Below are 23678 nucleotides of genomic sequence, written 5' to 3'. Positions count from 1 at the left end.
GAACATGGTGATCTGCTTCAAGCGGATGGCCATCTTCCTGGAGCCGGTCACAGACTCGCTGGAGGTGCTGCGGTCCCTGCTTGGGTGAGAGACGTCCCGTAACAATCACTGACTGCACTGAGAGCTTCTGCCTGTACTTCAGGAGACTGTGTCATGTGACTCTCATGAGGAGGCTGTGTTTTTGCTCTAAACGCGTCTCTAAGTTATTGATGCTGCTGCGTGTCTCCAGTATTCAGCTCTTTGTGTTGTTAGGTGGAGGATGCCGCTGTGCTCCCTGCTGAGCTGCGTTCTGCTCAACATCCTCTTCCTCACTCTGAGTGAAGGTGAGAAGCGAGTAGATGCCGTGTGCATATATTCTGTAAAGATGTGATGTAACTGAGTGTCTCCTGGGTTAAATGTCCTCAGGCGCGTGGCTCTCTCTGCTGCTGCTGGCCGTCTCTGCTCCGGCTGTGCTGGGGTACCTCGGCAACCGTTGCCAGGGCGCGAGCAGCGAGGTGGCGGTTCAGAAGAAGAAGCACTATGCGGTGCAGCGGCGAGACCTGCAGACGGTCCACATGAGCAAACAGGAGGCCATGCTGGAGGTCAAGGGCATGTGAGTGACGTTTGAGAGAGTTTGAGTGATGACGTCTGCACTGATGATGATGAAGATGAAGGCTTGTGTGTGTTACAGGCTGAAACGAGTAGATGAGCTGCTGACCCAGGTGTGTGTGTGTGCAGAGTCTGTATATAAAGTGTTGTACTGGGAGAGCCACGCCGTCTCCTCCATGTGAGTATCACACTATGGATGCTCCTTTGTGGTAATTTACCCTGTAATCATAGTTTCTGCCAAAATACTCAATGCATTTTTGTTACTTCAGTGAACTTGGAATTAACTACCACTGTCCACAAAAACATTAAATAATATGATTGAAATCATATGATATGAAAAAGTTATATTTCAAGGAGATCATATTAGACTTACTATGGTTTTACAGTAGTAATAATAATGCATAACTGTGGTGTAATTCTGTGTCAACCCAACCAGAGGTCCCTGGCTAAAATTTTGATTTTGATCTGATGAAAGAAAAATGATTTGTTCTTCAGACATTCCTCTTTAAAATCCAAAAAGTATCAGCTGTTGACAAAGTGACTCACATTTGGTTTTTAACCAGTGAAAATGTGTAGAATTTAACAGTTTGCTTGCTTATGATACCACAGTGAGATCCTCATATCTGGGATTGAACCATATAGGGCCTTAAAAATGAAGATAGGAAAATAAATGTTTAAGAAGCAGAATCTAAAAGCATATTAAGATATCTTTAATAATTCTTGAGTTAAAATAGTGTATTACTGAGTGAATTTTCATCAGTGGCTTTTAATATTTTGGCTTTAGTCACTATTTATGTCTTTCTTCAGATAAAATATGAACAAAATCTAAAACATTTAGCCTGGGAAGTTTCTGAAATTTGGTTGATTTGATACGGAATGACTCCATGGTATTTTGGCAGAAATTATGCTTACCATGGTACATTTTTATAAATGATGATGTTTACTGCAGCAATATTAACCTTAACTGATGGACGCCAACTGCAATTTACATAGATAATGTAGTATTATACATAAAATGAATGAATTATTTGCATAGTGTTGTTTTGGTCTATTTTCTGTTATCTTTTTTAAATTTGTAATGCAAAATGTCTAATAAAAGCAAAAACTGTTAGTTAACATTAAGGATAGTGAAGGTGATTGCAATGAGTGTTATTCTGTGTGTAGGTTTTACGGTTCTCTCCTGACGGTGGTTTGTCTGCTGTATATGACTCCGGTGGGTTTGAGTCTGTCTGTGCTCAACAGCGCCCTCTTTCTGTGGAACAGAAACTTCTGCAGAGGTCAGTAAATGAATGTGAATGCAAGACTGGGCACTTGTTGGTCAGAAGGTCTCTTCAGCGTTTATTGCTTCAGTGTGGATCAGACTTTATGCTGATATTAAAAAGATTAGTGAATATATATATATACAGATTCAGTATTTTCATTCAGTTTCAATAAGCTAGACATTCTCACACAGCTTCCTTTCTCTTGTTCCCTCTAGCTCTTTTGGAGCTGAAGGAGTTCGTTCACCCAAGTCGAGTCCAGCCTGCGGAGGAAACTGAACCATGTGACCCAGATCAGTCAAACCTGCTGGAATGCACACCCACACCAACCAGTGTGGAGGTGAGAGAGAATTAAAACATACACACTTGCTACAACCATAAAACACTTTAGACCAGGGGTGCCCAAACCCGGTCCTGGAGGGCTGCTGTCCTGCAGAGTTTATGCAGGACACCGGCCCTCCAGGAGCGAGTTTGGGCACCCCTGCTTTAGATTAGGGTTGTGACGGTGAGGAATTCGGCATGCTGCATTGAGCAGCCACGTTCAGTTTTTAATTGTAGTGTCTGTTCTTTTACTGAACTAAATGGTTTTTATTACTATAAAAAATCAAAACGACGGTGGGGGTCGGTGACGCGGTGGGCAAGTGACATAACCGGTGTTGCGGCTTAACACCGGTATCACGGTCAACACCGTCTATGATAGCTTACTTTAGATGGATTATTTTGCGCTACTTGTTACAGATTTCTATTTCCAGTCCAGATTGACTTATTCTGTGAATGTGCTTCCTGTTCAGGATCTGTCACCCGGCAACATTGAAGAGGCAGAGGAGGCGGAGCCTGACGATGAGTTTAAAGATGCCATAGAGGTCAGAAAATATCTATCTGTCTGTCTGTCTGTCTGTCTGTCTGTCTGTTTCTCTGTTTCTTTTTCTGACATGTTCTCCCATTTCTGCCGTTTGCCTGCTCAAGGAATCTCAGCTTGTTCTGTCGGTAAGTAGCTCTAGTGGTGTGGAGAGTTATAGCATCAATATTAGACCACAGCTAAGTGTGCAGATAATAGTGTGTTTATGAGTGTAGATATCAGCCTTCTCATTAACCAAGTAGATTTAGTTGTGTAGTGTAGTGTGTATGTGTACATATCTGACCTCTGACCTCTACTCTGCTCTCCAAGGAAACTCCTCTGGCATTAGTGGTGAGTAATAGAGTAACCGAGAGCATTTAATGTCTAAGTTCACAGTCTAAACTACTGAAGAAACATTCTGTCTTTGTGTGTGTGTGTGTGTGCGTGTGCATGTTTTTGCATTAATGTAAATGCTCTGAATGCATGTGCACTGGTTTATGTGTGATTAATTAGTATATGATTATTAGATTTTAGTGGGGTGCATCTCACAAAACCTTTAAAAAAAAGATTTAGATCATTTCAATAAATATTTTTCTAATGGATGTTTCATTGTTTTTAAGCAGAATATCATTTATTTTATTTTGTTTATGGGATGAAATGTGACCTGGAAATATGTTTGTGAGATTCACCTGTATGTCTTGACTGTGTTCAGTTGTGAATTTAAATTCAGATGCATCTCATTTGTCTCATCAACTCCAAATAACCTCAAATATGTCTCACAGTGGATCAAGATCAAATCCAGACCTAATACTTAACTTTTTAAAGAATAATAATCAGATATATCTTGTTACAAGGTGCATGACTGTTGTAAATCTGTCCGGCCCGTGTTTTGAATGTAGGTGTGGCCTGTAGCCTATTTTCTACCAAAGATTGCGAGGAGATGGAGAGCCCGTAAGGTGCCCACACAAACCTGTCTATCATGATCTGTAGGTGTTCTAACCACACCCCCTCATGCCTTTATTCATTTCGGTGGCTTGTATTAACAGTGATGTCACAGGAAATGGTTACTTGGTGAAACTTCTTTCGGGTCAGGGTTGATTGTCACACTATTTCTTTTGTGCGGTCTTATTATGAGAAGGGTTGGGAATGTCTACTAACAAACACAGTGATGAGATGGGCTACTTTGTCCATTTGAGAGGTACTCTGAATTATGAAATGCATTTTTGAATATGTCCAATTTGGCATCTGAATTGAATTAACTTCTTTGAAATGTGCCCAACATTCACTAGAGCCTTTAGAGGGCTTGTGGTGTTTTTATGGTGTTAAGTGCTGTACGGCACAGAAATCAGAGTCCTCTCGCCGGTCATCAGATGACTGCAGGAAACGAAGCTCAGCAGCAACAAACATGGGTCAGGTTTACCAAAGTCGTCACACGTGCCGCTACAGGCAGAGATTCATCTGATTCTAATGACTTCAGTAAATCTGATCTCTAACCCTAAAGCCCTCTACATACAGAATGGAACAAACAAAGAGAAAACCTTCACACACCTTTACATGAGGAGAGTGCAAGGTGCACTGATTCATGTGTATGGGTCAATGACAAGATGATCTGGTTTAAAAATGTAGTTTAGTCGAAAACATACCATGTTTATATGTTTTGAATGTATCATGAATATTTGAATCATGAATATACATTTTCTTGGGTCAAACTATTTGGTGCAATTAATAAAAATATTAAATATATATTTTATAACTTACAGTTAAACAACCTTAAAAAAAATTACCACCCCAAAAAAAAAAAAGGATTAAAAATCCAATTTTTTTTAATCATTTTGGAAAAAAATCAGGTCATTGACCTATGTGGAAATTGTCTCTGTTTTATTAAAAGGTTGTGTGCCGGTTTTGTCATGAGAGTGTAAGTGAAAGATATTTTGGTGTCGAGCTGAACAGGAGAACTAATGGGTTCAGATCTGTCACCTCATTTCTTCTAAGTATGAATATGATTAATTTATCTCTGTCTCTCTATGTGTTTATATCTGGTAGGATGACGAGGACGTGTCTTCTGGTGTTCCTGAGTTTGACACAGTGTCTGATAACGGGCTGCTGAGCAGAAACGAGCCCATCCGCAGTAAAGTGTCCAAACTCACTGAAAAACTTCGCAAGCGTGTCCCTTCCAACAACATCGGTCACTATCGATCTCTTTGTACTTCATACTTTTTCGCCATCTATATTATATCCACCTTTAAAACCATATTTTCTTTTTGTCCTTCCACAGGGAACTGTTCCCAGTGCAATTCGGCGTTTTCTGTTTTAAAGAAAAGGGTATGGCCTCTGATCTTTATCCTGTTTAACATGCTATTCAACTTCTATGATGTTTCAGTTTCACTCATGATTGTTTTATTTTTCCAGAGAAACTGCAGTAACTGTGGTGTCAGTTTTTGTTCCCGCTGTTGCTCGTATAAAGTGTTCAAATCCATCATGGGAGCCACAGGTATGAGAAGAGCATGTGAATCTTGTAAAGAATGTTTTATTGAAGACGAATTTACACACTGTTCTTTTTCTTTCTCGCACCCTTCAGCTCCTGAAGCCCAAAGAGAGACTGTATTTGTTTGTTCTATGTGTAATACTTTCCTCACCACCAAGTAGGATTGACGAAATAATCTTTCACCATTGCAATGCTTTGAAAGAAACTAGGAGAAGAACCACAAGACGGCTACTCCAGTGATTCTTGCTGTTTCTTTTCTTCACTGTGGAGCATTTCACATGGACGACCAAAATCCTGCAGCTTATGTTGCCTCAACACTCTTTCTGAGGTTCCTCTTGAGTTTTTTTTTTTGTCTGTCCAAAACTCGTGACCCCTATGTGAACTCCTTTATGTCAAAATGGTGACCTTTTCCTTGGAATATGCTGCTTTCCTCAGTCACCACTATTATTTATCAAAGCCTCGCACCAAGACTGATTGGTTTATTTGGAATTCACTTTGCTGCAATATCAAATGCTGTAGTTTCATCAACCCTTATTATAACATCACTTTCCAGAATGTGAGCCCTTGGTGGGATATACGTCAGATTAATATTAAGGGTCCAGTTTATCTGTTACTATGATATCACATCATCCTAAAGAGGAAAACAAGACCATGAAAACGATTTTGGTTATTTATTAAACTGGATGCCAAAACCAATGAATCTGAGCATTTTATATGGGTCCTATATACTGTACCACATACTGTCAAATCTGAGTCAGTTTAATTCTGTCATAAACCTTTTGACTAAGCCTTTACAATTAAACCTTCTGGCTGCTTATCTGCTTGAACCCATGATTATTGGTTATATAATTTATTTGTGTAAGTTTGTCTGGAAAAGCTTTAATTTATATACATGTATGTTTGTTGTTGGAACACCCTCAGAAACCATTTATACTAATCAAAATAATAGCATTATATTATATCAGCAAATCATACCCAAGAGTACACCTATTCACATAGTTATTGAAAGAATTAGCTATATTCGTGTCATTTTATTTGTCTGTGTGTCTTTAAACCAAGGTTGAAATGTGCTATGTATGAAGCTATGTATGTCGCACTACTGCTATTTAAACACAAATTAAAATCTATTGGGAAGTTATCCATAGTATAGCACCACCTGTTTCCTTGGTTAAATCTACTGTTACAGTAATAAACGATTTAAATATGAATATATAGCTGTGTGGAATTTCTGTGAGGAATTTTCGCGCCACCGTCTGTTAAGATTCTTTTCGCGCGAAACAAACCTGTGTTTTGGCGCCTTTTTTACTGAAAATTATGGCGTTATGGCGTACTGTTGCTATGGTTACCTCCTCCGGCGAACGGATTCTCGTCGTGAGAGTCCCTTAGTGATCTCTGACAAATTTATATCGTAATATTTGTCATTTCCGAAGGAGCTTTTAAAAGTAAATATATAACCCAAAACATGATCTGACTTGGCTGAGCTCAATTCTTGAAAGCGGCATCAGTGGCTCCTCCCTCCGCGCGTCATCAGATTGTGTGATTGTTTCCGGCCCCGCCCCCTCTCCGTTTATCCTCGAGCGCAAACGGTTATTCCCGTGAACCCGTTTCAGCACCGGGACAGGCATCTCGCGCTCGCATGGCAACATGGCCACAGAGGTGAGAAACAGACCTTTATTCATCGTTTTTGTGCCAGGTGTGTTTATATGACCCGTTTTTGTAAGATAGCGTATGAATCTCGGCGTCATTTTGATCGTTTAAATATCACGGATCAGTGCGTGACGTTACAGTGTATAACGTTAGCTCCGTCGCGGTTCTCACGCGTCGTTTTTAAAACCGTTAAAAATCCGTTATAATTGCTGCTCAGCCCATAAGACACGGAATAAAATAAACATACAATACAGAGAGTGAACTAAACCCTATAACAGCTACAAGTGAAGAGCTGACCATTGATCATGGCAACAACATGATAGATAGATAGATAGATAGATAGAGATGAATGGATATAGATAGATAGATAGATAGTGTCATAATCTGGTAATCTTGTTTGTCATTTAGTCAAATGTTCTTTATTATGACTGAATTTAACTAACTATACTAGGTTTCCACCATTTTAAAGGGTGTGATCAGGCAGAGATGTACCTATTTATTCTAGGTGACTAGTTGATCAGAAGCTGTTGTTTTTCTATGTCAGATCGAGTGCTAAAGTAAAAAGGGAGATACCACATATACAAAGACATTTTTTATTGATGTTACTGTTTAAGTTTTGGGTAACACTTTATTTTAAGGCGTCCTTGTTACACGTTACATGTACTTACAATTATAATAACAATAAATTATGCATAATTACATGCAAGTAACGAGCCAAACTCTAATCCTAACCCTAACCATATACTAGTAAGTACATGTAGTCAATTAATATTACTCAGTACTTAAATGTATAATTACACTGTAACAAGGACACCTTAAATTAAAGTGTGACCAAGTTTTGCAACGATACATGTTATAAGAATACAAAATAAGCTTTTTCAGTAGTGCTTTCAGATATGTGGATTTATTTAGTTGTTTATTGCTGACACCGAGTGTCACGGTGGCCTGAAATGCTGTTGCTTAGATCAGATGCTTAGATTGATAAAAGAACGTGTGTTCTTAAAGCATTGTGTTCATCACACAAGATGACAAAGGCTTGTGTTTGTGGTCAGAAGGATCTGGTGCTGTATTCAAATGAGCGCGTGACGTAGCGGAGCACGCAGCTGGACATCAAAGAGGATCAAAGCGGCTGTCCACGGCTCCTTAAGCTCTTTTAGCCAGAGCAGATTGAGTGTTTGTGCGTCTCTTTCATCGGTGACCGGATCAGGAATGAGTTCAGCACCGCGGACAGCGACGGAGCGAACAAAACTCCCGTACTGCCACGAATCTGTAAGAGTTTTGTTTTTATTCCCTTCTTTAAAAGTGATTTAACTGACGATATTTGCTGTGATTTCCTGCGGTTGGGATTTAAAATGTGATCTCACAAGTTGTTCTGGGGTTCATTTAAGAGTTAAATGTATGTCCGCCGTCCCGCCGAGTAACCTTGAGGGCGCGCGTGATGTTGTGGTTCGAGCGCGAGATCTCTTTGTTTAATCTCGTGCGAGCGGAAAACAAGCGTACTCCTCGGGGTAACGGTCAATAATCATTCTGTACAAGCTCCACCGGATGACTAGATTGTGTTTTGATATATTTGGTATCAGCGGTGAGTGTGTGTGTTAAATGATCGTCTCCTCGCGATCGATCGGTTGTGCTCGCGGGAGTCGGTAGCAGTGTCGCTCATCTTTCCGAGACAGTTACCAGGAGCGGCTTGCATGCATAATTAACGAGGCGTTTAGTAACAACAGCCCAGAACGTTTAGTTGTGATAAGTCTCGGTTTACCGGTACAAAAGTGGCGGTAACATAATGCAACGGTGGTATCAGATGGTATTGTACAATGGTATCCTGCTGAAAAAAAACTATAGAAACTATCACAGAATTTCTAATGGTTTTACTGGTTATAATGGGAATTGTACTGGTTTTAATGGAAACTGTAATGGTGCCTGTTGGGTCACCTTCTATTGGTGGCTTGTTAAGACCACTAAATCCTAATGGGATATTATATATACCATTTTAATGGTTAAAAGTTGATGGTTTATAATGGTATTTGTAGTGGAAACCATTAGAATTTCTGTGATGGTTTCTATTGCTTTTTCAGCAGGGTATTTATATAGAACTGTGAAGTACTTAAAAAACATGGTGCTAGCATGCTATATGTCCCTAAATCAAAAGTACCTAAGGTATTGCTTACAAAATTTTGCCAGTTGTACATTGTCCATGGTCCATGTATCATTTGAAGTAGCATGGGATGGTATATGAACGTGTTAATAATTGCATACAGTGGTTTATATCGAAGTACCATTCTTTCATTAGATTTTTCCCAACATCGTTTAGTTCTAGATCCTTCTGAGTGTATTTTTGAGGAGTTCAACAGGTAAATGTCGTGTTGTGCATTATTTGACACCAGATATGCCTTTTATCTGAGCTGTGCAAGAATTCTTGAGATCTGAGCAAATGTTGAGTGCCAGAAATTGATCTCGTCCACAGCATTGAAGAGCTGTGTGTGTGTGTTTGAATCAGTGTGTGCTGTCTCAGCCTGTTACTATTTCAGAAGGAGCCATTCACTGGCAGGCCCTGCTGCTAAAACAAAGCAAGTTTTTAAATAACATGTTGCCAGGACTGCCAGGGTAATTATACTGTCCCTTGCTTGCAGTCAGAATAATCTTTATCTGACCTTCAGATGTCCAAAGATAAAGAATAACATACAGTGATGTCCTCATTGATGCCAGTTGAGCTAAGTGTTTGTGCACATCACTGAATTACTCTGAGATAATGACATCACTGAATTACTCTGAGATAATGACATCACTGAATTACTCTGAGATAATGATGAAATCACTGCACTATTCTATAATATGATGACAATACCACTGCATTACTGTATGAGCTAAAGACGGCATCACTGCATTATTCTGTGTCTATGATCTAATGATGGTGATGCAACTGCATTAATATATGAGCGATTGATGATGATGGCATCACTGCATTACTGTATGAGCTAATGACAGAAACATCACTACATTAATGTAGAAGCATATGACGACAGCATCACTGCTTTATGCTGAGCTAATGATGATGACATCTCTCCATTACTCTTTGAGCTCAAAGTGATGCAGTGATGAGCTAACACAATGTCATCACCTGCACTACACTGCTAAAATGTCTAGTACAAGCTGTCACTGACTAGCAACAATGTTCATATGTGATATAGCTGAATGCTAGCGGCTAATTTCCTCGCCAAACTGGTTTCACTAGAAAATTCTACAACGCAGGACAGGAAACTGCACTTGTCAAGCGATTTTCATGCATTGTTTAACATCTAACAGGCGAAGGAAACTGAATTTATGATTAGATCAGAAGGCAGCACACTGTAACCCTCTCTCGTCCTCTGCTGTAGTTCCATAACCTTCAGGAGTTGAGACACAGTGCATCTCTGGCCAATAAGGTCTTCATTCAGAGAGACTACACGGATGGCACCATCTGCAAGTTCCAGACCAAGTTCCCCTCTGAGTTAGACAGCAGGGTAAGAGTGTGTGTGTGTGTGTGTGTGTGTGTGTGTGTGTGTGTGGCAGAACAAAAGAGACACAACGCAAGTAAAAAGGAGAGGATGAGAAAAGGGCTCTTCACTCAGAGAAACTCTGCTCTTCAGCAAAGCACTGCTGAGTGCGCAAACTCCACACAACACAATGAGCTGCTAATAGAGCTGATAATAGAGCTGTTTAAAGGTGTTAGATCATGTTACAGACGCCCAGTAAAGACTTGCTGAGGAAATGACAGGGAAAGGGAGATTAACATGTAGAGCTTTCTGTGTCTTTCTCACAATCTGTTTAATTATTTTGATGCAATCAAGAGTTATCACGTGATGTCTGGCATGAGACTGATATCTTTACAATGTCAGTCAGTTTTTGATTCAAATTCGTTTTTGAATCCCATTCGTTTTTGCCATATAATGTCCTTGGGTAAACTCCCTGGTGCTCTCTGATTGGCTGACTCGTCTTGTCCTTGCACCTGATTGGTCAGATTGAGAGGACGCTGTTTGAGGACACGGTGAAGATGCTGAATAATTACTATGCAGAGGCGGAGAAGATCGGAGGCCAGTCCTACATCGAGGGATGTCTGGCCTGCCTCACGGTTTACCTCGTATTCCTGTGCATCGAGACGCGCTATGAGAAGGTACATTATCATTTTCAGATAAAGCCACCCTGAAATGGCATGTAAAAATAAAACATACTATCATATGTTGCTTTATGTGCCGGTTTTTGCAAACTATGGCAAATAAAAATGATGCTGATGATTAAAAGTTCATCTTGTGTGTGTTTGTGCAGGTGCTGAAGAAGATCTCGCGGTACATTCAGGAGCAGAATGAGAAGGTCTACGCTCCTCGAGGTCTCCTCATCACAGACCCCATAGAGAGAGGCATGAGGGTCGTATCCTTACAGAGTCTATCTGTGTGTGTGTCTGTCTGTCTGTGTGTGTGTGTGTGTGTGTGTGTGAGAACAAATGGTCAGTGGAAGTGCTTGTACTTCAGAAACTGTTGTTAGTCCAGCTTAGGATGTCGCATAAACTCTTTTATTACCTCTTCATTTTGTGTGAGGTTTGCAATTATTGCAACCCTGAAGACAAGATTGTGAACAAAATGTGGGAAATAGCCAAATATTGTTTTTGGCTTATATGTTAATTCAGTTTTTTAACAATAAATTGCTATCACTTCAACAGATTTTGTTGAATATCAAATAAGATAAATATAGTTTTTCATAATTAAATGTATTAATAAAAATATGAATATTTAAGATGTATTTTTATTCCTATATATATTTACACTGCATTAAATTCAAAAGATAATGTTAAATCTCAAATAAGCGAAATATTGTTTTTCGTAATTAAATTAGGTTCATAAGTAATATTTATATATTTTTATATTTATTTATATATTTATACATTATATAATATTTCTAACTTCATAATTATTATATGATCTTATATTTTATATTATTTCTTTTTATAATATATTTTATTTTTCACAATTGAATATCAATTGAACAGATATTGCTATTTTTTTTTACTGAAGAAAGTAGTTAATATAAAATATCTAATAAGCTCTCACTATAAATAATTTGTCAGATTTCTGCCTTTATTGCTTTAAAACAGTAATTGGACCATTGGTTATTATAACTAACTAAAACCATAAAACACTTGAAATAAAATTAAATATAAAAAACATAATAAATTTAATAAAAAATTATATAGAAATACAACAATAATAATAATTTAAAAAATATATATTAAAAATGAAACTAAAATTAAAACAGAAAATGTATAAGTAAAATGCCTTCAAAATATTAACAAAAACTGTAATAGTTTATCAATAATGATAAAATGAAACTGGACACCAGTTTCAATCATATTCATTGCAAGTCGTCTAGTAAAAGCATGTATGTGTAAAGTGATTTGTTTAGTAGTTTGTGCATGTAAGGTTGTGTAATACTGTGATATTACTCCCTTAACCTGTGTGTGTGTGTTAGATTGAGATCAGTGTGTACGAGGATCGCGGCTCCAGCGGTTCAAGCTCAGGAAGCAGCACAACCAGCAGCAGCGGACGATGATTCACACACACACACACACACACTCGCCCACATGTGATGCCTTCATACTAACGCCCGCTGAACAGACACGATAGCAACCGCTCAGCATCGCCAAACACAAACACACCTGACATGAACTGCCTCCACAAGACACATCAGCTTCTGGATCAGCAGCGCGTCATTACCTCAGTCATTACCGCCACCTTCACTGACACCTTCCAGTCACTCGCTGTAGCATTCTGGGTAAAGCGCACATGAGCTTCTGTCACTGTAATATGCAATCTCACTCACAAACGCCTGTGATGTAGCTGCCGATCGGCACACAACAGTCTTCCATCATCACGATTTTTCACCCTTTTTTGTTTGAGAATTTAATGAGCACTTTTACTCTAATTATTGAACAGAAGTCAGATTTTAGACTAGGTAGATGTCAAGGACTGAAATCTAAGCCCATATATTTTATACAGGCCCCAGACACTGCCATCTTATTCCACGGGTACTATTTATGACTTTATTGTTTTATTTCATAGTGTGCTAATCGTTCATACTTTGTACTCATAACGCGTCGTCAGAGCAGAAACGAGTCCTGATGACGTGACTGCCAAGAGCCAGAGCTTCCTCACATGGTCCTTCATCATGAGCTTCCATTTCGTACTGAGAACCTTTGTCCCCTGTTTATGCAAAGATCAAGCGTAAAAGAAGCTGAGAGTGCTTTTCTGTTGTGTAGCAAAATAAATAAACAACGATGGTCAAATGAACTAGTTCTGCTTTTGTGTATTTGATCCACATTTTATTTAAATTTATTTTTATGCACAGGGTTTTATTTAGGCATTTTACACTTGACTAAAAAGAAGTGCTTTCATGTAAAACAGGACATTGTTTTTTGCCATTAAGTTTTTAAGATATTAATATATATGCCTCTTTGGCGCCACTCTGTTTGAGATGTTCTTCTTTCCGTGGGTTGTGCATCGGCATGGCTCTAGCGCGGATTAATCTAATGTTTTGAGGTGTATGTGTATTCACTGTACTTCGGAATTACAGATACATCTTGGAAATATGTCAAAAATAATAAGCTTTGCTGGAAAATGTCATCTGAAGAAGTAAGTAACATGTCTGCCAGTTTCACTTTGACCAACTGAAAAAAAAAAAGTTTTACAATAAATTGTGCTACCAGTGTGATTAAATCTAACGATCGCAATTGCTTTAAAGTTAGCTCAGATCACATCAAACGTGCAAATATTATAATTTGTTCTCAAATTGTTAATGTCAACAGTGTCAACACTGCATTAGTTTAGGGTGTATTTAGTTACCTGTAGATTTGAATTTCTGTACAGTCTAATCTCTAATTGACATAATATTCGATTGTCATAGAAAAAATGTGTTCTTTTAAACTCAAAAATCTATTTAATGTTCCTTATCACTCGTTCTAAAATGACAAGTTTAATTATTACAGCTGCTGTAAGAAGAGGCTACACATTGATCCGCCACCACATGCGATATAGCCTACTAGCCGGGACTCCTTTATGTATACAGACGTGACATAATGACGCAAAGACGAACGGCGGCAAACTAGCATTTCCCGCGAAAACCGACCCAAACCCGAATTAGAAAACATTTTTTACAAGCTTACCGTTGTGAATCGGGGGCTAAGGTGAGGAGATAGTTTTGAACACTGATTGGTTATGTACTTGCTCATTAACTGATTTTGGATCATTTTTAACAAAAAAAAAAAAAGTTACTGAATGCAGCTTTAATGTGCCTCTTAATATTGTAAAGTGTCAACATGTAAGGTCAATCAGCATGACACCGTGAGTTCATCCAGTTCAGCCCTTCAACTTATGTGACTTCTCTTTGTGGAGACAAATATTCATGCAGTAACACTTCACAGCACTGCTGTGTTTCCAGTCAGTCTCTTGAGGTCTGAAAGTACGATATCTTTTTCTCTCCTGTATGTGCATCATCTGATCACTCTGAGGTCCATCTTCATCGTGTTGACAAACACTGTACTTCGGAATTACAGATACATCTTGGAAATATGTCAGAAATAATAAGCTTTGCTGGAAAATGTCATCTGAAGAAGTAAGTAACATGTCTGCCAGTTTCACTTTGACCAACTGAAAAAAAAAAAGTTTTACAATAAATTGTGCTACCAGTGTGATTAAATCACACTTAGCCCCCGATTCACAACGGTAAGCTTGTAAAAAATGTTTTCTAATTCGGGTTTGGGTCGGTTTTCGCGGGAAATGCTAGTTTGCCGCCGTTCGTCTTTGCGTCATTATGTCACGTCTGTATACATAAAGGAGTCCCGGCTGAGACCAGGAGAAGCTCAGGAAGATGAAAACCAGGACAGACAGGAGAGGAAGAGATGCTGCTGTCATACCGGGAGTCTACAGCTGGAGACACAGAGAAAGAGGATGAGGATGAGGATGATGAAACGGGTAAGTTGGAGAAAAACAGGAAAAAACAGATATGATTCTAATGTGGAAAGAAAGAAGAAATTGGTGTGCCTAGACTTGTAATGGTTTTCAGGTAATGTGTTTGAACTTATATTATGCCGTTTATGCATTATGATTCTTCCTATTTATATAAAGAATATTTCCTTCCACGCAACTCAGAGGCGTATTGTTTTAAGCCTATTACCTAGAAACTGCAGTGTAAATAAACTGTACTGTAAATACACTCTACAGTTTTAAATAAAGCAAAGATTTCTGGAGTACGTTTTAAAAATTACAATTTCAGTACTTCTACTTTAAAATTGATTTCAAATTATTTAAATGTATTTATTTTCTACTTCAAAATTTACTTTATTGATTTCTTTTCACTACATTTATTTATTTTTCACATATTTCAGTAATTTCAGTAAGATCGAAGAGTCAACACTCAAAATTCATTTTGTGAAAATCGTTTTGAAATTGGACATTGCTTTGCTTGCTTTAAAGGGGTCATCGGATGCCCATTTTCCACAAGTTGATATGATTCTTTAGGGTCTTAATGAAAAGTCTATAACATACTTTGATTAAAATTTCTCAATGGTAGTGTAAAAAAAACACCCCTTTTACCCTGTCAAAATCAGCTGTTTTCAGCATGCTGTTCTAGTCCATGTTGCTTTAAATGCTAATGAGCTCTGCTGCCCCCGCCCCTCTCTTCCGTGGGGTGACGAGCAGACTGTAAACTTCAGCCACGAAACTGGCTCACTAGCATATATTAGGAAAGGCAATTTGCAAAGATTCATAAAAAACCCTTTATACTAATTTCTTCTGTAGATGAAGCTGGATCACGAATGATTCGCGCCAACTTAAACGCATTTAGGCAGATCGGTGCATTTCCTTCAAAAACGAAAGTAACGTTAATCCTCTGCGTCTTCAGCGGCTCAGATGTCGGGAGTAAATGATGACTGCTATGTTCATTACATCCAACAACAAAACACCTCAATCACCTAATCAGAGACATTCTTGTCTTCCCCTGCACCGGAGTCGACACAATGGTGGACAGGGGTCTAAGGTAAGACGCTAGTGTCAATCAACTATCGTGGGAGTGGCCAGTGCAGAACTACGTCATTCTGACAGGAATCTCAGAACAGCCTAATTAGAGGGTGGGTTTTTATCATTATAGGGTGGATGTGTACACACACTTCCAACACACATTTATGTTCAAACAACAACAAAAGTGAATTTTGCATCCGATGACCCCTTTAACTTTTAGGGGCTCCTTCCCCTAGTGGGCGCTGTCATTGTTTCAAATTTTACTAAATTTACAGCACGATTTTATAGTCACCTGGTGGTGATATTTAGTATAGTGCCTAAACAAAATCTCCCAAGAACAGAAATGTTTGTGATATCAACTTCAAATTTGAAACACAAATTTGTTAAACATATTTCTTTGATTTTAAAGTCCAAATGATTTTGTATTATACATTTTGTATTTCGTGCCGTGCATTTGCTTTACAGTAATCCTATTTATTGAAGTGTTTTCACTTCTGCAATAATCTATTGAGTGTCTGTTAAAGACACCAACCATAGGTCTGTATTACAGCATTCATGAATTACAGCCATTTAAATTCAGATTTAGTGCATTTTCACATCAATGCTCAAAGATGGGAGTGACAGTTAGGCCTAAATCCTATACCACTTTTTTGCAGTGTAGTTCACCAATGGACAGAAAGTAAAGAGACATTCTCAGAACTGCATCTATCCTGCTACATTCATTCACAGTGTATTTTGTCTTCCTAAACTTAAATCTGAATGTCACCTGCACTCACCCACACACGCTCGGCGTATGTTGGGCTTGTAGCCCTCAACACATCTCTTAGAGCTGCACTTATAGTGTCCGTATGTGTTGGTGCACACCGGACGAGTGTGAGGACACACGGCTGGCAGACGCCTGCACTCGTTTACGTCTGAACAGGATGAAGGAAATGGAGACAGAATCACACTCACAGACTGGGCGCTCCCTCACGATTGCTTTATTAGTATTGCACACCATTCCAATTTTGAGTCAACAAGTTCTAAAAAAAAAAGGAAATAAACAAGTGTGTCTGATGTAAACTTTTTCAGATTTAGTTAGTGCTGACTATCATTTTACCCTTAGAAATGTGATGAATAACAGTACAAGTGTTCAGTTTCAATAGCACTACAGGAAAGATTTTGCAGTAACGACTGAAGGTTTTGCATCTGTGGTTGAGTTTGCTGAATAACTGGTTCAGTATCAGACCTCTGACAGCACAGCTCTGATTTAATGAGATGATGACACTCAATGTCCAGCTGAAAATACTCAGGCTCTCGCTGTTTGAGGGGCAAGAGAGAGAAAACATGTCAATGTTTTATAATCATTCAGATGTGTTAATTAAGTGTGTACTGGAATAATTGCCAAAAGACATTAGATCAACGTTTGCATTACATTTAAAATCTTTTCTCTCTGCAATTTTTGAGACTCAAGAGATCTGAGCTCTTAAAACTTCTCAGCCAATTTGAGCAATAAAATCTGCATATTCATTAATATGCAAAACAGGGTCCAAAATTAGTTTTTTTTGTCATTGAGGAAATGCACTGAGCATAAATAGTCATGAATTGCATTTTGAATTTTTGTACTAAAACAACTTTTTTGGACATTTGTGACATTTAAAGCCATTTAAAATTAAATTGTGTATATTGTCTTAAATTCCAAGAGTTACAGAAATGCTTTTAGAAATGTTTTTACCATTTTTACTCAAATTTGGAGCAATTGTGAACTGAGCATGAAATTCACAGATAATCTTACCAATGCAACGGCCGTTTGTGTTGACTGTGAATCCCTCTCCACACTGCAGAGAATCAATACAGAGCCGTACCTCAGTATTCACCATATTTTATTGAAGCCAGATAATATTGACCATCAGATAATAATACGTTTGTGTTTCGTTATCAAATGTCTGTTCCTAAACTGCATATTGTCCATACCTGGCTGTGTAAGGTGTGCATTGACTCCTCCTCCTCATTTGCATGCAGTCGTACCTGTGCATCAGATGTGAGTGCTGACTCCTCCCCCTCATTAGGATATGCGACCTCAATGACTGTGTTCATATCAGCGGACTCGAGCGGCCGAGCGATGGAGCGACCATCCGGCCAGTAGACTTCAATGCTGGTGGCCTCATCGGTTCCTAAGAGCCAATGAAAAGAGACTATTAATCTCATATGCTAATAGCTAGAGTAGTTACTGAGATAGAATGAGTCAAAATTAAATACATTTAAATGTTTGGGGTCTATAAGATTTAAAATAAAAAAAATTTCAAAAGAAGTCTCTTGGGATCAACAAGAAAGTAAAAAATGTTGTATTGTGAAATATTATTACAGTTTAAAATAACTGTTTTCTATGTGAATATCCCTTACCCTTTAATATATAAAAGGCTGCATTTATTTGATCAAAAATACAGTAAAAATGGTTGTATTGTGAAATACTTGTTGAAATGTAAAATATCTGTTTTCTATTTTAATATATTTTAAAATGTAATTTATTCCTGTGGTGCAAAGCTGAATTTTCAGCATCACTACTACAGTCTTCAGTGTCACATGATCCTTCAGAAATCATGCTAATTTGCTGCTCAAGAAACATTTTGTGCATTTACAGTAACATCATAAATGTCATTTTTGATCTATTTAATGCATTCTTGCTGAATAAGAAGTATTAATTTATTTCAAATTAAATCTAACTCACCCCAAACTTTGAACGGTGGTATATGTATGTATATGTAGAATAAAGCAGCTTTTCCTACACTAATACATTATAAAGCAGGCATAAAATGATTTAAATGAAATGACTGAATTAATTTGTAAATGATCTGATCTGTATACCTAACCCAAAGTGAGCCACAGGCTCCATCTCGCACAGATAGCCTGATCCTCCGTCAATGATACGAGTGTGTGCGCCGCTGTGTTTCGTGAACATCACCACCTTCGCTCCACGAGCGAACGAACCGAAACGTGTGCGCGGCACCACACGCAGCCACTTATTAGAGGAGCCCTGCAGAAAAGACAAGAAAGCATGCTGAGCTGACCATTAAAAATGTTTATTTACACTGAATTTTATGTCAGAACTTAAGAGACAATGTATACAGTACATAAACAGTGAGGTCCAAAAGTCTGAAGTCATGGATTGTTACATTGGAAATAAACTTTCTGACATACCTGGTTGACCTTAAACACAGAGATGGGCTGAGAGGCGCTCTCCCCGTGAGCCACCAACAGATCCAGCAGACCGTCACCGTCAAAGTCTGTCACTGTGGCACCTGTTACCCAACCAGAACATCACATTATAATGCTGGCAGTTATTAAAGAAAGACATAAGGTTGTTTATTTACGCAGGAAGTGGCTCTGGTCATGTGATCTCACCTGTGCCCCTCCCCTGAGGCTCAGAGGCGTCGCCCACATCCAGCTCCGTGATGTCAGGGTCAGAGTTCTGCTTCCTCGACACCCTACACACACAAAAGCCAGTGTTATTTCAGAATTATTTACATTATTATTTATGAATTAATAGCTTTTATTTTTTATGTTTTTTAGTTGAAATTTTATTATGTGTTTTTTCTTTTTTAAGTATATTTAAATATTTTATATTCAGCTTTAGTTTTAGGAATTATTTCATTTCTAAATTTTATTTTATTTTTTAAGCTATGTTTATCTAATATTTATATTTTATTTTATTTCAACTGTATTACAATTACTGAAAATTGATTTACAAGGACAAATTAACTATTGAAAAAGACATTATAATCTCTAAACAATATAAATATATATCAGTGAATATCGCACATCAGAGTTGAAGTACCTGAAGATTCTGCTGGGGGCATTTCCTTGGTAAGCAATGTTGTTAAAGAAGACTTCAAGCTGAAGATCGTTGTCAAAGTCGCCAGCGATGACGGTGCGAACGGGTGACGGAGTGGCGAAGGCCTGTGTGGCGACGTCCTACAACAACACAACAGACTGATTCATTATTACAGATACAGATTTATATAGACCCATATGGCAAAAAAAAAAAATCATTCATTCATTCATTTATTTATTTCCAAAATGTTTTTTAAATATGTTCTAAACAGTGAATCTATATGATTTTTATTTATTTTTTTAATATATTTAGTTTCCACCTTCTCACTATTTTTATTGAACTGTTATATGTTCATGTGTTATAGATGAGCAAAGTTTTTCTTCAAAAATGACATATGTGAATGTATTTTCATGGACTGATGATTTATATTTATATTATTAAAATACATTTCCAAATATTTACATAAAAAACACCTTGAATCTCTGCTGGACGTCCTGCAGGTAGAGGCGGTGTGGACCGTTCCAGTTGCCGTAAACAATGTCTGTCTTTCCGTCGCCGTTAAAGTCGGCCAGCGCCACACCTCTCCCGTGCTGATATCTGTCTTCAACTCCTGTCATCAAACCATAAAACATAAGTCTGAGGGAGGATTACAACCCTTACCAAAAAGTTTCCTATTTTTAGTTTAATAGAAGTATACTAATAGCACACTTGAATAAACTTCTTTTTTGTAAGGGAAATCAGTTCTGTAAATATAAAGTCAGGTTTCTCACCTGCCTCGGCGGCCACGTCTGTGAAAGTTCCATCACCGTTGTTCTTGAACAGGAAGTTGAGTCCATTTTCATTGTCGCAAAAAATGTCAGACCTTGTGTCGCTGAGGATTGGACCGACAACTACACCACGGCCACCTTATGAAACAACATTAACACTTTTATAACATTAATATTCCATAACAAGTGTCAGCCCAGCTAGGAATGTTATTGTTCTTAGAATGTTCCGAGAACATTATATGTTCTGGTAATGTTTTCAGCGGCAAGTTTTATTTTAGTTCCCAGAATGTTCTGCTAAAAGATAGGATAACATTCTCTAAAAACATTCTAAAAATGTTTATTGATAACATTATTAGAACATTATCCTCTAACATTCTAGTGGGAAACTTTCCATTGGACATTGGATGTGGACTCAAATGTTGCTCAGATGTCAAATTTTGGTTGAAAGTAAAAACCAAACCTTTGTTTGATGAAGATCCAACTTCATTAAATAACTTATTATAAACCAGATTGACTTTATTTCTGTCATACAATTACAAATTGAGATCTTAGGTTCTATTGAGATTAAAAGAGGTTTAGATGTTGATGTCTGTTTGAAAGTAATAGTTTGGTTTTATGTCACCATTATGGTGATCAGTGTTAGCTTTAGTTCAGCAATTTGACTCTTGACTTTTCAATGTTTTTCTCTAGCTGCTGTATCTATGTTTGTTATGGCAAAACAGCAAGAGATTAGATGGTGTTGGTTGCTTGCTGATGATTAAAATATCAACACGTAGCGGTCTGATTATCTGATTTCATCCAGTCTAATCTATGGTATTAGTTGCATATTATTTACTATAGCAACTCAATGGTTCAACAGACCCAGCAGATTTTAATAAGATCATTTTAAGGATTAAAAAAAATAAAACTTGTTTGTCATACAAACATCAAGAATCAGTGTATGAATCTCAACAATGGTGACATGCTGCATGCTGCAGTGTATTCTGGGTGCATCATACAAAACTAATCCATGGCTTTTTTTTTTGCAATTTGATGCAACAGTAGTGAAATTATACAAAGTATAGTGTTATAAATCTACATACATTAAAAAAAAATCAAAATATAAAAAACCTTTGAGGATTTACGACGCGTTAAACGTATCAGTATATTAGAATGATTTCTGACGAATCATGTGACACTGAAGACTGGAGTAATGATGCTGAAAATTCAGCTTTGATCACAGAAATAAATTGCATTTTCCAGTATGTTGAAATAGAAGTCAGTTAGTTTAAATTGTAATAATATTTTACACTACTACTATTTTTACTGTATTTTTGATCAAATAAAAGCAGCCCTGGTGAGCATAGAGACAGAGCGCATTTAGGCAATCCAACAATACAACCCCCTCCATTGACTTTGTATTGCAGGAAGCTGCCTCCTTGTCACTTCTGACTTATAACAAAAAACAAAACCATGTCTAAAAGCTACTATGTGAAAAGGTGTAATACAACATAATACAACAGAACACAGAACTACGTTTTTATAAGCTGTCGACCCAAAAAATGAGCGTTTAAGACACAAATAGTTGTAGATGTCAGGGTATTTCATGTTGGGCCATTCAGTTGGATCATTTCTCAAACAAAAGGAAGGTAAGGAAAAGGGGCACTGACAATAAAGACCAAAAAAATTTAGTTTCTCAATATATGTCCTCTTCTTAGGTTCACATCGGCTGGTGAAATATACAAATAACGAATGGTCTTGTCGTCGATTACGTTTCCCGCCAGTGGGCGCAGTTCTCAGAGTAATATGACACACTGAGCTCTACTTTTGTGTCCTTAAACGCATGTTTTTCGGGTCGACAGCTTATAAAAACGTAGTTCTGGGTTTTTTAGCTTGTTTACTTTTAGGCATTGTTCTGTTTTTTGTTATAAATCAGAAATGACAAGGAGGCAGCTTCTCCAATACAAAGTCAATGGGGAGGGTTGGATTGCTGGTGGGCGTGGTTTTCAGATTATGATGCGTGTCGCTCTGTCACTTCTTTCAAAAACAATAAAAAATCTTACCAACCCCAAACCTTTGAAAATCTCACACATATAAACAAATATTACTTTTGGTTTCTCTGACCTGTGTACTTATTGACGTTGACTTGTGGTGCAACATCAGTCAGCGCAATAACGCCTTTCTCGACGTCACTGGCGGCTTCATCCATCTCTATGAGCGCGTGCGGACCCACGTTACCGCTGGCGTAGTTCGCCACGTAAATAGAGTATCGACCTGTTCCCTACAGCAGAATAAATTTATTAAAATGCAAAACTAATTATAATATTGACTCACTTATTATTAAAAGATGGATAATTTAATTACCTTTCTGTCGACACAAGCCACGGAGCGTCCCGCCATGCGATTGGCCACGCCTCTGCGCACGTTGATGTCATCGCCGAGCAGATCCTCGAAGCGCCCGTTACGATACTTGAACAGTTTGTCAGCGTAAGTCGCCCGACCTTTAAGGAGTTAGTTTGGTTTTGTAAGCGATCGTTAAGTTTTGTGGGTCTATTTGTCACGGACACTCGTGTTTTTCTGCGTACCTGAGAAGGCGTTGTTGGTGTTGAGGAAGTAGATCTCCTCTCTGCCGTCTCCGTCCACATCGCAGGCCGTCACTCCGATGGCGTTTCCCTGCAGGTCTCTCAGCGCGTAGTAAGGAGAACCGCGGTCATCCACCGCTATGTTCACGAGCTTGTTTTGGGTACGGTCATACTTCAGAACCAGGTTTGGGCCATTATACCTGACAACAGGCAAACAACAAAATCCTTAAAGGGTCATGAACTGAGAAACCAAAATTGTCTTGATCTTTTGACATATAAGAGGTCACTGTACTATAAAAACATCCTGTAAGTTTCAGAACTCAAAACTTTTCATTAGTCGTTACTCTAAAAACAGCTTATATTGAAGGCAGTCTGCCAAAACGACAGCTTGTGGAATGTTCTACTCTATGATGTAGCCCCCACAGGAGAATATCAACGCCTGCTTCTACATCACTGCCTGTTTAGCCACGCCCACCGATTCTACATCACTGCCTGTTTAGCCACGCCCACCGATTCTACATCACTGCCTGTTTAGCATTGCCCACTGATTCTACATCACTGCCTGTTTAGCACACCCCCCGATTCTACATCACTGCCTGTTTAGCCACGCCCACCGATTCTACATCACTGCCTGTTTAGCATTGCCCACTGATTCTACATCACTGCCTGTTTAGCACACCC

At 38.3% G+C, this 23678-nt stretch overlaps 3 protein-coding genes and 1 long non-coding RNA gene across 6 annotated transcripts in view; 3 read left to right on the top strand and 1 right to left on the bottom strand.

Annotated features, from left to right (window-relative positions):
- Positions 1–5367, top strand: part of LOC107700853 (protrudin-like) — a 6098-nt gene extending 731 nt beyond the window's left edge. Inside the window, 11 exon segments of the mRNA XM_016502676.1 lie at positions 2–84; positions 253–323; positions 406–592; positions 671–766; positions 1753–1865; positions 2066–2187; positions 2639–2710; positions 4729–4870; positions 4961–5007; positions 5095–5176; positions 5264–5367. Coding sequence (XP_016358162.1) covers positions 2–84; positions 253–323; positions 406–592; positions 671–766; positions 1753–1865; positions 2066–2187; positions 2639–2710; positions 4729–4870; positions 4961–5007; positions 5095–5176; positions 5264–5331 — 1083 coding nt within the window. The 3' untranslated portion in view covers positions 5332–5367.
- A 1381-nt stretch (positions 5368–6748) lies between these two features.
- golga7ba (golgin A7 family, member Ba) lies at positions 6749–14048 on the top strand. 2 transcript variants are annotated; one of them, XM_016502679.1, is made up of 5 exons: positions 6749–6826; positions 10192–10317; positions 10815–10967; positions 11120–11221; positions 12317–14048. In XM_016502679.1, the coding sequence occupies exons 1-5, from the start codon at positions 6815–6817 to the stop codon at positions 12395–12397; spliced, it is 474 nt and encodes a 157-aa protein (XP_016358165.1). In that variant the 5' UTR covers positions 6749–6814; the 3' UTR covers positions 12398–14048. The 2 variants fall into 2 exon arrangements, with proteins under 2 accessions (XP_016358165.1, XP_016358163.1); XM_016502677.1 differs by lacking the exon at positions 6749–6826 and adding an exon at positions 7890–8086.
- Positions 14049–14756: 708 nt separating this feature from the next.
- LOC107700852 (uncharacterized) lies at positions 14757–16901 on the top strand. The gene is made up of 2 exons (XR_001635585.1): positions 14757–14814; positions 16515–16901. It is a non-coding gene; the product is annotated as an uncharacterized LOC107700852 (long non-coding RNA).
- Positions 16823–23678, bottom strand: part of crtac1a (cartilage acidic protein 1a) — an 8052-nt gene continuing 1196 nt past the window's right edge. Inside the window, exons 3-14 of one of the 2 annotated variants that reach the window (XM_016502673.1) lie at positions 23001–23197; positions 22780–22916; positions 22540–22696; positions 20440–20574; positions 20143–20279; positions 19673–19809; positions 19240–19322; positions 19036–19136; positions 18703–18871; positions 17812–18011; positions 17633–17675; positions 16823–17157 (exon numbers count right to left, since the gene is read on the bottom strand). In XM_016502673.1, the coding sequence (XP_016358159.1) occupies positions 17147–17157; positions 17633–17675; positions 17812–18011; positions 18703–18871; positions 19036–19136; positions 19240–19322; positions 19673–19809; positions 20143–20279; positions 20440–20574; positions 22540–22696; positions 22780–22916; positions 23001–23197 (1507 nt within the window). In that variant the 3' untranslated portion in view covers positions 16823–17146. The remainder of the gene's footprint in view (positions 17158–17632; positions 17676–17811; positions 18012–18702; positions 18872–19035; positions 19137–19239; positions 19323–19672; positions 19810–20142; positions 20280–20439; positions 20575–22539; positions 22697–22779; positions 22917–23000; positions 23198–23678) is intronic. The other variant, XM_016502674.1, reaches the window with a different exon arrangement.

Source organism: Sinocyclocheilus anshuiensis, unplaced genomic scaffold (genome assembly GCF_001515605.1).
Source record: "Sinocyclocheilus anshuiensis isolate Anshui unplaced genomic scaffold, SAMN03320099.WGS_v1.1 scaffold1127, whole genome shotgun sequence".
Lineage (NCBI taxonomy): Eukaryota > Metazoa > Chordata > Actinopteri > Cypriniformes > Cyprinidae > Sinocyclocheilus > Sinocyclocheilus anshuiensis.
The sequence above is the reverse complement of the archived record's forward strand: the minus strand, read 5'-3'. Positions and strand labels throughout refer to the sequence as shown.